The 16,075-nt window shown below is 39.5% G+C and overlaps 1 protein-coding gene across 1 annotated transcript; it reads left to right on the top strand.

Moving 5' to 3' along the window:
• Positions 1–12,310: 12,310 nt before the first annotated feature.
• LOC149554481 (pathogenesis-related protein PR-4-like) lies at positions 12,311–13,298 on the top strand. The gene is made up of 2 exons (XM_089828534.1): positions 12,311–12,651; positions 12,947–13,298. Exons 1-2 carry the CDS (start codon positions 12,385–12,387, stop codon positions 13,109–13,111), a joined length of 432 nt encoding a protein of 143 aa, XP_089684660.1. The 5' UTR covers positions 12,311–12,384; the 3' UTR covers positions 13,112–13,298.
• The last annotated feature ends 2,777 nt before the right edge of the window (positions 13,299–16,075 follow it).

The raw sequence follows: 16,075 nt of genomic DNA, 5'->3' as shown, positions 1-16,075 counted from the left end.
CAAACTAGAACACAAAATCTTGAATGAAAAGCAAAGTCCAAAGAGTCATTTTCATTTTTGAGTCCAAAAACAATCTTGAATGATCTAAGATTAAAACAAAGAACTTCAAAGTTCTTAAAACAACACACAAAATCTCAATCTTGAATGCTCAAAGAAAAAAAACTTGAATGTTTAATCACTTGTCTTTGAATGCATGTTGCTAAACACACTTTTGAATGCCATAGATTAAAATCAAATTTTCCTTGAATGCATGATTAAAATAAAAAATCCAATCTTGAATTCCAAGGATCAATTAACCATTGCAATATCAAACACTTCATTTGAAACTTTTAAAATTGAACAAAACAAATCTCTTTTCCACATGCAATTTACGCAAAGTTTGATTTTTGGACATTTAAGAAACTTTGTTAAGTTAAACACAAATTTGCAAAAATCAATTTGAGTAGTTCCTTGGACTCACCTCTTTTCTAGTCACCCATCAAATATTAACCATTGGTTGCAATCTCAGCGCCATTCATGGGGATGGGTCTACTTGAAAAAGGTGTTAAATGTTCCACAATCTAACTCACTCACTTCGTCTTCGAACGTTTGCTTTAATTTTATCAAAATTCTTAAATGACCAAAAATCTAGATTAAATCAATCACACTTCATTTGGGTACCAAAATTGAACAACTATTGATGTGGAGGGCCTCCGAGCGCGCGCTTGAAATCGAATCTCACACACCTTTGTTTTGGGCTTAAAATAAACTCACACTCAATCTTGAATGCCTTAAAGAAAAATCAATCGATACTTGACGTGGAGGGCCTCCAGGCGTGCGGGTTTACTTTCTTGTTGACCCTAACTCTTCTTCTTGTTCGCATTCTTCGATCGATTTTATTTTTGTCGATGCTTCAAAGTTGGAATAAACATTGTATCTTAAACATGAGTGCTTGCAAAGTCTAGATCAGAAAACTTAAGTGTCAGTTGGAAAAGAATTCTGTCTTTTAGCCCAAGATCATCCAAGTCTTCTCTCCCCTTGTCGTCTTTCGAGGCCATCTTGGGTGCATAAAATTAGGATCCAAAATCTTGTCTCAGCTTTTTCGGAGGCCTGCTTGGGGATTTCATCACCCCTTGGGATGACCTCAACTCCAGCGTTCCGCCGGAGTATAAAAATTAGAAGGTGAATCCAAAGACACCTCTCTTGGAATCAAGATTTTATCACTCAGGCTAAGCCTCAAGGAACTTTATACCCTTGAAAAGTGAAAGAGGAGAAGTGGGTTACCACTCCTCTCGGCTGTGTGACATCTTTTTGGTTTCATCTGCGGATTTGGGCCTCACGTACCTTGTGTATATCGATGACTCCCTAGCTATAACAAATTTCATCCTTGTAGAAAGCTTCCTAGGATGTTGGTGTGTTTGACGTGCTTGCTCCAAAATTTTGTCTGCTTGTTTGTTCATAGCTTTTGAATGAATGTTTTCCAACTTTGGTCAAAATCCCAAAAAAGCAGAAATCTCCTAGCTCAAGGCATACTTAGCATAGTCACTACCTCATCAGATAATCATCCAAGCTCCCCCACTGCAACCGAATCTATCTAGTTCCTTGCTTTAGAACAATCCCAAATCCAAAGTCTCTCCAAATCATCCCCCCCAGCCAGCTAGCAACCCAATCCAAAATCACACCCAAGCCTTTAGAGAGTTGTTGTCATTCTGCTAGAATTTGCTATCCAATCAATCCAACCAATCCACTAGCCTCACCAAGGTTATCCCTTTGACAGAGCTTTGCCTAGGGTAACCCAGCTTTGTCACTTGTATCCCTCATCACCTTGAGCTAAAGGTTGAGATCCACAAGTGGTCAATCTCATATCATGCCCATAGGATCATTAGTCTATCCTTAAGTTGACACAATCTCCACCAATCCTGCACATAGGAAAGCAAAAATCTCACTTTTTGATAGCATATCCCTTGAATTCTTCCACCCACAAGAAAGCCAAAAATCTCCAGCCAATCCTCCTTAGGTCTGTCATACAGCTTTGACTCTCCCTAGGAAATCTTTCATCAGCCAATCCAAATCCAACCATGAGCTTCTATGTTCATCCATACACAAGACCCCATCCCCATCAAACTCATCATCAAAGAATGAAGTACCAATCCTATCATGATGTGTTTGGTTGCATTGTCCCTGCTCCCGCCACCTCCTATTCCAATGATGATGAAAATCTTGTTGACTATGACGGGTATATTGAAAGCCTTAGAAACATTCCCCCAAGCATCCCCCAAAATCCAAGAGTTATTCCAAACTATCTAGTCATGCCATCTGATATCCCAACTTCCCCTCCATCACCCCATCAACCAAGCTTCCAATCTTCCACCCCCATCACACTAGCTATTCCTATCAATCCACCTCCACCTTCGACACACGAGTCTCCAAGGAATCTCCTAGAGGAAATACAAGAAAAGTTGCCTCCAATAGTCAATAAGCCATGTCATGTAATCCAACCATGTGAAGTAGTCAGTGATGAAGCTTCCCCATCTATAATATCACCTCCATCTCCCATAGCTATCATCCCCATACCATCCATCAAATTGCTTAAAATCCTTCCACTTCCCGCAAGCATCAAAATCCCACCACCTATCAAATCCCTCCAAATCCTATCCACATCGCCTCCAAGAATTTCCCAAATCTCCCATAATGACCCTTATGCATCCATCTTCTACTCACCCATCTCCACTACTGAATCTCCCATCTATCCATCTTCTACCTTTGAAGAGTCCATCCCTTCACCTCCTATCGCACCATCCACTCCAAACCAATCCTATCAAGATCCTACCCAAAAGCATGTTGACATCCCCCAAAGAATAAATGAAGATATCATTGTACCATGTCTTCCATCCATATTGCAGTCACTATCCCCTCCATCTCCAAAACCTCAAGCCATACCTCCTCTACTGTAGGATATCTTTTCATCCCATCAGCTAAATCAAGATCCTATCCTACCATCTCCTCCACTCCATGCTTCGATCTTGCCACCTATCCAAGCTATTTCACCATCTATAATATACCCTCTTGGTTCACTTACATTCATCTATAGTGGCCTCCTCTCAGCAAAAGAATTAAGAATAGTATCTCCCTATTGCATTACATCTAATAAAGCACTTCCACCATTTTCTGCAAGCAAAAAGTTTCCTCAGCTTGTTCAAATGCTCAATCGATGGCATTATCAAGGTCAAGGTTTAGGACCACAAGAGCAAGGAATCAGAGAGCCTATTATTGCACAAAAAAATCTAGGATTTCATGGTCTTGGATATGTATCCAAAGGCTCACCATCTAAAGGTGTTGGTACACCACACCCCCAAACCAAGCCTATTTCCAAACCCCCCATGCCAGCCTCCCATCACTCCTTCAAGAAATCTTATGTCATCCCCCCTCCACCATCTTTGCAAACTAAAACAACCTACCATATCCCCCCTTCATCCGCTAAATCCATTTTGGGTCCCTATGTCCCAAAATCTACCATCCTCCATCCTCCTATTAGCCATCTTTCAGATCCTATTCCCTCCATTCCTATGCAAGATCAGCAAAGGCACATATCGAGGCACATCATCCATCATCATCCCCCTACACGCTCTCCCATATCCTCTCCATCTCACAAAGCTTCTCCTAACCATCTTCCCAAAGCTTACCACAGCAATGTAAATGCCAACTTCAAAATGCATAAAGCTAAAAATCCACATCCTAGGCAATCATATGTCTATTCTAAAAGACATACTCCAAAAAGGAAAAATCCAATCAAAGAATGCAAAATAATGCAAACGCCTATGAAAGAAAAACCAAAACCATGTGGATCCCAAAGAAAAAAGTTGAAACCCAATGCATAAAGGCATCCACCATTGCTAATCCCCCATCTCGTGCTTTGTGTCCCCCATCTCCTAACTCCATCTTGGGTGCCTATATCCCCAAGCGCGCTCCCAAAAATCCACCATCAAGCTCACATCTACCATCTATTCCCCCATATGCTCTTTTCACACCTATCCCAACATGTGCCAATGTTGATCCTGCAAGCATCCCCATCTCATACTCCTTTCCAACCTTTTCATCCCTCCATTTCCTACCATCAATCCCATCTAATCCAATCTATTGCATAAATCACGCATCCGATGTACCAATAGCTAGAAACAAAATTGAACATTCCAACAGCCAGTGAAAAATCCCAAAAAAGCCAAAATAGCTGAAGAAACCTAAAATCATTCCAGCTAAGTCCAAAGTCAAAAAGAAAAAAAGAAAAAAAAAAGAAAAAGAAAGCATCCACTGGTGAAAACTTGGCAATTCAAGCACCTTGGACAAGTACCATGATGAAAACTTAGCAAACAAGCGTCATCCGTAATCCCGCCATCCCCAGCTTAGCCTATCACCCTTATGCTTTTGGTCATCTCTTGACATCCAACTCCATCTTCCAATCTATCTACCTATCCTCCACCCTCCATCTTCCATCTCACACCATCCACTTATCTCCTGCAGCTTCAGCTAACCATCCCACCTATCATCCATCTCCCTAGCCCCTTCAGCTTTTTCCATCCTAGCTTCAATCCTATCACATCCATCATAAGACCTCCTTACGCATGTTATCTTCTGATTGGGGGCACTATATTCCTTGGAGATCTTGTCTTGTCCATCCTCCCTTGTCATTGGTATCTAGCTCTAGGCTATCCTCATGCAAACCCAATGTCATCTCTTTATATCCATCATAATCCTAGCTATCTACCATCCTATCCAGCCATCTCATCCTGCTCCTCTAGCTATCCTTGGTCACAAAATCTCTCATCATCATTGGATGCATCCTGCCAAATCCATATCTTTCGCTATCACCCCACCCTTAGCTTTTGCATCTTCCACAACATCGAACCATCCTGCTATCCTATCATCCTGAGCTTTTGCCTGCTTGTAACTATCTTGGTCAGCTTTAGCTTGTAAATATCTTGGTCTGTCAACTTGTACATCCTCTTTATCTTAGTACCATTGTATCTATCCAACTTTTGTGTCAGTTCCTCCTTGATCAGCATCTTGCACACATTGCACATCTTGGTTAGCTATTCCAATGCATCCTTTAGCTAGATCTCCTGTCACCAAAGTGTTATCCTTCTTAGTTCAGCTTGCCAGATGCATCACTCATCCAGATCCATCAGCTTAGGTGCTCTCCAATAGATCCTTGTAGGATATAGCTTTCCTCATGTCTGATCTTGGTCCGTTAGTACCTCGTCCTACCCATCTCATTGGCAAACGATTCTCTTTTGGATTTTTGCTTCCTTTTGATTTGGAATCTTCCCTTTTGGGTCTTGAAGTATCTTTTCCAAACAATCTTTTTGTTCCCTCCTCAAGGTTGCCACGATCTTCCATATCATGGTATGTTGCGAATGGGGCACTTTGAGCATACGATTTTGATCAAGTCTTTCATTTATTTCTTTTTTTCTTGTGGGTTACCCAGTGTCGGTTCCACTCTGATTCTTTCGAGATTCATGTGTGATGCTGGGGCAATCCTTGCGTATTTGTTTTGAGTCAGTTCGTCAGTCCTCTGGATAGTTGGTGAAAAGGCCTTGATGTTCTTGGTAACCTTGGCAAATTAACCAATAGTCCTATAGCAAATCTAGTGCTCAACTACCTGGTGGTACTTCTCTTTGAAGTATCCCCTTGCTCAAAAAAAAGCTTCAATGGTTTCCCTTCATCTCCATTATCCCCCATCCATATCCAGCATCCGTCTCTCCTACCCCAGCTTATGCATCAGTATCTCTTTGAATCACTCCTCACCTTTAGCTTTAGGGATCCACAATCCTAGTCTTAGGGATCCACCAATCCAATCAATCCACCAAGCCTCATCTTTGGAGATCCACAATCCTAGTCCTAGGGATCTTCGAAACCCATCTTCTGCCAATCTGACTCTTTGAAATCCTGTTGCATCAGCTTTATCATCCTATCATCCATCTCCCTATCCTGGATTCTTTTTTATAGCGCTCTACTCCTTCATCCTCTGCAATCCCTATGATCTTAAGCTTGCTTCCTCTTGTGCCTCTGATTCTCCCTTTATCATTTTCCCATAATGAGAGTTTGAGCTAACTAAACCTCTTCTCTTAAACCAATCTGATTCTCCTTGCTCATCCCAGATTCTTGTATTTTTCAAGAAGCCATCGAGTCTGGCTTTCTCTCCTCACTGCCTTCTTGAGGGGGCATCTCGCAGTCCATTCTCTCCTCTTCTGCTCTAGCCTTGGGCATCTTATTTTCTTATCTTTGATGCCATGCCACTTGCGGCATCACATCAAAGAGGGGCAAAATGTAGACACCTCAAAACCTTTAGAAAATAAAGTATTTTTATTTTTTGAAAAATTCTTGATGACATCATCATTTATTAATTAGTTATTTATTTAATTTATTTATTTATTTTTATGTCATTAAATCCCTTTATCTTAATTAAAAATATTTAATTAAGGAATCCCTCCCAAAAATGTTTAAATCTTATTTAAACATTATTTCCTTATTTATTAATTATTTAATTAATAAATTGACCAAAAATCCTAAAATAAATTAAAAATTTATTTTTTGCCCAAAACTTGGCCAATTTCCTTAAGACCACTAACCTCTTCCAAAATCTTCTAATCCTTCTTTAATTTCGATTCAAGGCTAATCTCATCATTTCCTACCCCTAATCCCAACTCAAAATATTTAATTAAGATTAAATATTAATCCTCATGTTTATTAAAAAAGTTTTAATAAATATCTCCTCAACCCAAACCCTTGAAATAAATAAAACTTTATTTATTTCCTAAAAATCTAATTTATCCTCATCCTAAGAAGTTCTAGACTCTTCTTGAAAGTCTTCATCCTCATCCTAGGAAATTCTAGACTATTCTAGAAAGTCTTCATCCTCATCCAGAGTCTAGACTCTTCTAGAAGATGTCTTTAAACCTAATCCTAATCCCCTCCTAACCTTGTCACATTCCCTAAACATGGGTTAAAACTTACTAACCCAAGCCAAAGTTAACAAATATCTCCTCCTTCACCCACCCTCATTAAATGCCATCCACTTGCCTATCCCTAAGCTAATCCTAAACCATCCTAATCCATCCTCTAATCATTTGCACAATCCTAAGCAAGCTTAAAACCTTCCTAATCAAGCCCAGGTCGAAATTGCTCTCATCTCCCTCAATATATCTCAACCATAAAACTTTATGAAGTCCACTAGGCCATAAATGACTCTTCCAAGCCCTTTTATTGCTCTTACAAGCCATTATGAGGGTCTTTATGAAGATTTTATCCCTTGAGCCTTCTTTGTTGACTCATCCTTCCCCTTTCCTCCATCCTCTCACCATGTGACATGTGTCACTCCTTGATTGGCTATAAGGAAGCACAATCCATGTGCTCTCCTCTCATGCAATCTGAGCCCTCCATAAGCTTTTTCCCATCCTTTCATCTTAGCCCTCAATCCCTCAAGCCTCTTGCCTATAAATTGGATCCTTTCCCTTTGCAAAATAACACAATCCATGAAGTAAAGTCATAATGCCATTTTAAGAAGCCATTTTACATCAAAACCATACACTCACACCCAAATTCCAACTCCATTTGAAGCCCTTTTTGAAGCATAAAGCTTGAGCATACATCCTATCTATTTAGACAAAGCTACTCAACAAGAGAGCTTCTCATTGAGAGAGCCCATTAATGGCTCATATTCTCAATTGAGAGCTCATCGTAGTCTATCTTGAAGTTTATGAATTTTGTTTAGTTTGTAGAAGCTTTATTTAAATTTGGTTTCTATTAGCATACTAACATTGCTCATATACACCACTAACCCAGAAGCAAGAATCAATAAATCTATCCAGACGTTCTGAGATAGCAGCAACATCAGTCCTGCGATTATTCCATGTATAGAGACCATTAGAAGGCTTAACATCAGAGAGATGCAAAAGAGATATATGTTGCTGAAGAAGAGCAAAAGAAGGCCCCAATCTAGCCAAACCACCATGCTTCTCCTCTAGACTTAAAACTGAATTGAAGTCCCCTACTAACACCCAAGGATGATAAGGATGACAATTTCTAACATATTGAATATGTTCCCAAAGTTCCTCCTTTCCCACAAGATCAACAGGTGCATACACATTAGTAACCATGATTACCTCTCCTGAGTCTAGAGCAGAAGCTACGATAGAGAGAGCTGAGCGAGAAGACATCCAACCAAGAGGAGAAATTTTTTGAGGATCCCAAAATATAGCTAAACCACCCGCACTGCCTGTTGCCCCAACACACTGGCATTGGCCACGAGACCAAATACTAGAGGCATGTTGGACCATAGACTCCACAGAGAGCTTAGTCTCTTGGATACAAAAAACATCAAGGCTATGATCAACCACCAAGTTATGAATAGCCTTTTGTCTAGGGATGCTATTCAACCCCCTTACATTCCATGAGATAATAATCATCATTGGGTAGAATTGGGAAAATGAGAATCCAAAGGTTTCACTGAACCAAACTCAATCAATATATCTCATGTGAGTTTAATCTTCTCTTGGTCTATTTTGTGCCCACTCCTTAGAGGAGGAGTAGAAGAAGCCTGCTTAAAGGGTCGAGACATCAACCCCAAGGGGAGAGGAGAACCCTTGCCCTTACCTGATGGTAGCACATCCTTAACCAAATCAGCTAAAACAACATCATTATCCTCCAACACTGCAGGAGTCACCAGAGCCTTTGTCATAGGAGCTACAGGGACCTCACAGTTCTGATATACTACAACTTGGGATGCCCCACAAGCATCATTAGGAACAGATCTCTCATCTGGGTAAACTGGATCAGAAGAGATAGGAGGAGGAATACCCTCCTCTAGAACCATACTATCCAGCACCTCAAAGCGGTTAAAACCTGAATCAGATAATCTTTCTTTCAAAGGCCTCTTTTGACCATGGCCCTTAGCACGAGGGCGAACAAGGGTAAATCCATCCTTATCCTGCATTTGAGCCTTACCCTTACCTGTAGCATCTTGCGGATTCATCCCCTTGGTAGTATTAGCCATTTGAGATTGTCCTTTCCCTATAGTATCTTCCAAACCACCAGTATTGCCAGCTGTAGAACCATCCACTCCTTTGAAACTTGAGTTACGGGGGCACTGACGTAGTAAATGACCATACTCATGAAAAATTTGGCAACGGAAAGGGAGAGATTCATAATCTAACTGCTGCACCCAAGAAAAATCCCCCATACAAATTTCCAAACAATCTGGTAATGGGTTATTCAAATTAATTTCAACACAAATTCTAGCATAAGAAATAATCTTTTTATCAAGGGATTGATGTGCGATTGCAGCCGGCTTCCCCAACAAAGCAGCAATTTGTTGAAGGATGTCTTCACACCAAAATTCCAAGGGAAGACAAGGCAAGCGAACCCAAACTGGCACTGTTGAAGGGAGATCCTCAACAGAATTAAAACCTGAATGCCAAGGTTTGACAAATAACCCCACATGGTTTTAGAAATAAGGGCCTCCTTCAAAAACATGATCTCGATCAGACATGCAAGAGAATACAACAAAAAAATAACTATTCCCCGCCAACATAATCTCCATATCGCCTTCCACCTGCCATGAGCGGCGGATCCATGCCTTAAGAGCGGATAGGGAAATCTGGATTCCAAGAAATTTGCATATTAAAGCATGCTTGGTCCAATAATCAATGTCCTCCATTACAGCCGTTGGAGGAATAACCAGAACAGGGCAATCATGGCTACGTGAAAAATAACCATTAACTTTTTTCAGCTTGGAGCTCTCCCTTGAATAAAATGATTCAGATCACATTGCATGCATAGTTGGAGAAGAACCATCTGTTCTCACCAACGGAGAAGAAATCCCAGGCCCTGCCATGCAAACAATAAAACCCCAATCCAAAATTGACTCTCAATGGCATAATTCATACAACCTCCTAATTTCTCTTGTTGATATTCCCCACTCCTATCCCCAATGCTATCACTGCACCCTTGCTAACAGTGCAAGATTGTTTCCTATCATTGCAAACTCATTTTCTAACACTGAAAATCATTATATACTTATGTTAAAACCTATACAGTTAAGATCTTTTTAATGTGATATACTTAATTTGATTTGAACTTGAGATGAGGTGGGAGGCAAATGAATAAACATGGAACATTGAAGGACATGAAGGAATGATTAAAATGGGTGACAAAGTAATTGGCATGAAGATAGGAAGTATAATGGAAAGGTAACACAAGAAGGTCATGAGAGATATAAAATATATTTGAATTGTCAAATTTCATACCTATCCTTATTTTATAATTATCCATGTGAACCAATTGATAGTATGAATTAAATCATTTATATAAATTGGCTCAAAAACACCTAAGGATAACAACAAAAGATATAACTTTCAAATTTTTCCACATTAACTTTAGAGAAAACATACCATGTCTAATATAGTGTTCAAACACAAAAATGAATCTACATAAAATATAATCTATAGTCAGGATCTCTAATGATATTTACTTCTAAAGGGATTCCTTATGTTTCTAGAACTATTTTCTACAAAAATGGAACAAGACTATTTTAGTATGCTCATTGATGAATATAAGAAAACTTAAATAACTTTATTGAAGGTCCTCACACTTATCAATGGCACATTTGGATAGCCATATTCAAAAACCCAAAATAAACATTTACTTAACATCTATATGACAATCATACAAGAAATAAAAATAATATATATTATAAAGAAATACAAAATAAAAATCCTCATTTAATTTGGATGCTTGAAGAAATTTGATATTAATTCTTTGTTTCTCATAGATTGTATGACTTCAAAAAGTTTAATTTGGGAGATAGATTGCTCCAATATTTCAAGAGAATGATTTGTGTTGTATGGGGATCAAGAAAGACTATTTTCATATTTTGATGGTAGCACTCCAAAATGATTAGTAGTCATTATATCTTAACCTTTAGTACACATGTATTTTGATCACTATGAACAAGGGAACATTTATCTTTGACACCAACTAGGGTAGGGGGAGGGCAAAGGGAGGAGAATCTAAATAACAATGTGAAGGGAACTAATAGTGGACCAAAGTAAGCTTATAAGAAAAAGAACAAAACGAAAGGGTTCCTTTCTTTTCCTATTTATTGTGCAACTAAAATCTAATGTTTTAACTAATTAAACTCAACCCTTCAATGATATAATGTCTTTGAAAACAAAAATAGAGAAAAGCATGATTTAAATAGGACAATTCTATCCATTTAAGATAGTAAAAATGAGATGGTCAATTGAACATGAAATTGTAGCTATAAAGATAACTTACTTATTTATAAATAAAGAAATGATATATTATAAAACTATTAGAACAATTGATTATTTTTAAAATACATAAAACTTAGTCTTTTGACAAAACTTTTATTTTTTATTTTAGATATATTTTTTTTAAATAAAATTCTTATATTATGTTTAAGAATGACCAATTATTTTGTATACCTTATTCTGTCCTTAGTGTAAGATAAACTCCAATGAATTGACTAATTTGTTTCCTTTAGTAAAAAAATGTTGAAAATAATGTTATATGACAAAAACAGGTGTAAAATTCTCTTGCATTATCTTTCTTTCAACCATCAATTGTTTCTACTATTTAAGTTTTCTTATATTCATGACTAAAATAGTCTTGCTCCATTTTTAAGCAAAATAGTTCTAGAAACATAAGGAATCCCTTTACAAGTAGATATCTTTAGAGATCCCGACTATAGATTATATTTTATGTAGATACATTGTTGTGTTTGAACACTATATTAGACCTGGTCTATTTATTCTAAGATATTCTCTTGCTTTCTATCCACGACGTTTCTCTATGACTCCCTACCAAGCTTATCCCTTCCCTCAGGTCTTTGTTTCCATCTTTGACACGGTTTTCTTTTGTTTTGTTTCGAGCTTCCATAAAACTCTAAACATCGCCCCAACTTTCATTCTTTATTTGATTTGTCAGGTTGTGCATCTAAAACACAAGTGTTAGCCATACATTTAGTGAAGACCACCAAAAACAGATTGAACACAAATTTTTGTGCACAATTGTCAAGTATATTGACTCTCCCGCGTTCAATGAACCTTCTTCATGGTTGAAAAAACTATTGACTGCATTGATTGAGGTGTTTGTGGTTAATGAGAAGGCAAGTCAAGAGATGTATTGCTTAGACTGGAGGGCAAAGAGTCAGCATTTCATTTCGACTCCGTTATTTGTTTGAACAAGTCTCTTTAATGGGCAAAACATTTAGAACCCGCTTTATCTGCATCAGTTATCTATAAATACTCCTACCCAAACACCATTAATAATCAATGCTTTCTGAGGAAGTGGGTGAAGAAATCAAATAGTGGGTATTGTTGTTATAAGATGGACAGCAAAGTGATGTTGGCGATTGTACTGGGTTGCCTTGGTTTGTTGGCATTGCAGGCTAATGCTCAAACAGCCACAAATGTGAGGGCAACTTATCATAATTATAATCCTCAAAATATCGGGTGGGATTTGAACACGGCATCTGTTTACTGTGCAACGTGGGATGCAGACAAGCCCCTCGATTGGCGCAAGAAATATGGCTGGACTGCCTTCTGTGGACCAGTTGGCCCAACAGGACAAGCCGCCTGTGGCCTCTGTTTAAAGGTAATATTTGATTCCCTAATGCTCTGATTCAATAATATCTTCTGCATCCTGTATAGTTTGATTGAGTAATCTTAAGCTTCTTGATAATTATTTCTGATTTGTCATCTGAATTTTTTACATCAATGTTTTACATGGCATTCTTCATTTCTTTCTATTCTTTCAACTTTCTAATACCCTGATGATCAATCATAAAATAAGAATGTAGAAATATATATAATATAGATCTAGTTTAGATTGTAAAACAATATAGATTATAATGTTATTGAGTATTCCTTAATTTGGTGGTGTTATGCAGGTGACAAACCGGGATACACAAGCACAGACAACTGTGAGAATAGTTGATCAATGTTCCAATGGAGGTCTTGACTTGGACGTTAATGAATTCAACAAGATTGACACCAATGGAAATGGATATAATGCTGGCCATCTGCAAGTTGATTATGAGTTTGTTAGCTGCTAAACATATCATAATGGTGGCCCATTCTGTCAACTTAATACAAATTATACAATAAAAAGACTGATATGGGAATAGTGAATAAGGAATCCAACTATACTTGCGGATTCAATTATCAAAAAATATGTATTTAATCTATTGTAAGCCACGGTTCAACTCTGTGGAAAATAAATTCTGAGATATATTTCGATTATGGGTTTCTTTTTAGTTTATGGTTTTACTTCTATACTAATATGCCTTGTTTATGATTATTTCGTGTTAGGGCTAAGAGGGTTTTTTGAAATTTCACTTTGCTAGGGTTTTCTTGCTTCATGCGAACTTGCAATTTTTTTTGCATACGGCCTTTCGCTTGCACTCCCCTTCTGTCGGCACTTGTCATACCGCATTTACTGCGAGAGCTTTAGGTTAGGTTATAATGGCTCCGGCCAGTGGTGAACCAGTTGTTTCTGGTGTTCACGCTGTTGCTTCGGACTGCCATGGCACCGCCACCGAACAAACGCCCGCGCAAGTTTGTCTCGAAGGTTTTCCATGAGGTAAGCCTGATATTGTCCTTCCTTTGCAAGAATTTGATGCCGCATGTGACTAGTTAGAACAACATACCTTGATTGGGTATTTTGTTGGTAGGACCCCACCTGAAGCTATGCTCAGAGAATGGGTTAACAAAAGCTGGACCCCGCATGGCATCCGCCTTGATGCTGTGCAAAACCTTACCAAAGATTTTTTTTTTTTTTTTTCGCTTCGCTAACCCGTCGCAAGCTGACATGGTTTTTACCAACGGCCCTTGGTCTGTGCATTCCTCTCTGCTTGTATTTCAGAAATGGTCCTGAGACTTCTCTGTCTCGGACGATAAAAAACTTAGGGTTCCTATTTGGGTTGAATTCCCAGGTCTACCCTTACTCTGCTGACCTTTTATTGAGTCTATTGCCCAAGCCCTTGGCAAAGTTGTTACCAAGGAGCCAGAAATTTTTTTTAATGCTCGCCCTCAGCGGCGTGTTTGCATTGAAGTTGATTTTTCTAAAGATCTCAAGGATTCAGTGGAAATCCAGATTGGCGCTCAAACCTTCGCACAGAAGGTGCTTTACTTGAACCTACCTAACACCTGTTATAGGTGCCAGTTTGCGGAACACAAGATTAGGGACTGCCCTTTGGCCACGCCTAGGGTCAAACCCCAGCCTAAAGTGACCCCTGTCAAGCAGGTCAAAGGAAAAAAAAAAGAATGGGTTACTGTTGGGCGCAAAGGCAAGCCTGCCTTGACTCCTTTGGCCCCCAAGCCATCCTATGCGGCCGTAACCGCGATTCCTCCTGCTTCCATCGAAGTATCAGCGCCTGCTAGCGTGGAGACGCCAGTGGCTCCTGTTGCGTCGATTTCGGTTTCATAGGTTTCAAACCTTGTTGGCTCGCAGAGGATTAAGGCAGCCGCCAAGACCTCGTCCTTGGCCGGGGCTCGTTCTCCTCTTGCAGTCTCTTCCATAGTACCACCAGCAACAAGGCGTTGTCGCAGTCCTCCTAGACGTGTCGAGATATCAGGGGTCAAACGGCAGGCTGTAAGTCCAGAGGATTTCCCATCTGACTTTCACTCGGTTTCTACCTTTTTGCAGAATAGTTACTCCTCTCTCGAGGACGAGGATGATATGGAAGAGTTTTCATGAACTTCCTCTCCTAGAATGTTCGAGGTCTTACAGACCTCCCTAGAAAATTCTATGTCTGGGATACCCGTCATAGGCTTGGGAATTTAGATTTTCTTTGCCTGCAAGAAGTTAAGATTTCTGGTTTCATGCTTTCTGCTGCATGTTGTGTCATTTGATAGGATAGCGTCATGTTTTCTTCTCAGCATGAAGCTGGCCTAGGTGGTGTAGTTACTCTCCTGTTACCTCACCTTCATTCTGCTATTATTTCTCACGGTTCTGACCCCACACACCATATTATTTGGCTTTTGCTTTCCATCAACAATCATTCTTTTGGAGTCATTAATGTTTATGCCTCCAATGATGCTGTGAAAAGGGCGCAAATGTGGGTTTCGCTTGCTGACAACCTGCCACCAGCTACTTGGGTCTTGTGTGGAGACTTCAATATGGTTGAAGTGGCCTTTGACAAAGCTGGCATTCTACCTTTCTGTTGGACAGCTGGGGAAAGACAAGCCTTGTTTCACATGTGTCATAAATTGGGCCTCTTTGATCCCAATATTAGCCGATGTCATGATAATGGGGCTTGGCACACTTGGTCCAATTTTCGAGCCAGTCCTGATCGCATATTGAAATGTCTTGATCGTGCTATGATCTCGGTGCAATCTTTTCTTTAATTTTTCTGAAGATCGTGATCTACCTGTCATTCCCCTGACAAATGTGACGTTGTTAGACCACTATCCCATTTATTTTGGCATTTCTTGGCAAACAGCTGTCCCCAGTGGTTAAGTCTCAATTCTTCCTCTACACGTCTGTGCTATTGCATGCCTCCACTATCTCCCACATACAACGTGTCTAGAATTTGGAACCACTTCCACATTCCCATCGAGGTTGGATTCAATGGTGGAATGATGTTATTACCAGAACGGCGCATTTTTTGCGCATCTACGGGCGTCAGCTGGCAATTTTTAGAAAACATTCTTATGAAGCCAACACCCTCGCCCTAAAAAAAGCCTCTGAAGCGCTCACCTTCAACCCTTTTGAGGTGGATCTACAACTTCAGCTTGCCAAGCTTCGCCATGAAAAGCAAATTGCTGATAACTATGCTGCCCGAGGAGCTCAAATCAAAGCCTGTCTCCACTGGTTGGAGGTTGGCGACAAAGCCTCGAAGGAGTTCTTTCAGGCTCTACGAGCCCATCATACCAATATTGGTATTAAAAAGATAAAACAGGGAACTGAGGTTCTTTCCAATTTGCCAGACATCCTGCAAGCTTTTGTTCTTCACTATGAGAACGTTTTTGCTTCGCAGGGCCATTCGGTTGCTCAGGAGGAGGCTCTCAGAAAGTGT

Source organism: Cupressus sempervirens, chromosome 5 (genome assembly GCF_028749045.1).
Source record: "Cupressus sempervirens isolate cs-2001-9-10 chromosome 5, ASM2874904v1, whole genome shotgun sequence".
Taxonomy (NCBI): Eukaryota; Viridiplantae; Streptophyta; class Pinopsida; order Cupressales; family Cupressaceae; genus Cupressus; species Cupressus sempervirens.
This window is presented reverse-complemented; position numbering and strand designations above follow the sequence as displayed.

Coding starts and splice junctions, on each gene's coding strand:
- LOC149554481 (XM_089828534.1), top strand. CDS start 12,385: ATGGACAGCAAAGTGATGTTGGCGATTGTACTGGGTTGCCTTGGTTTG. Junction 12,652..12,946: donor CCTGTGGCCTCTGTTTAAAG/GTAATATTTGAT, acceptor GGTGTTATGCAG/GTGACAAACCGGGATACACA.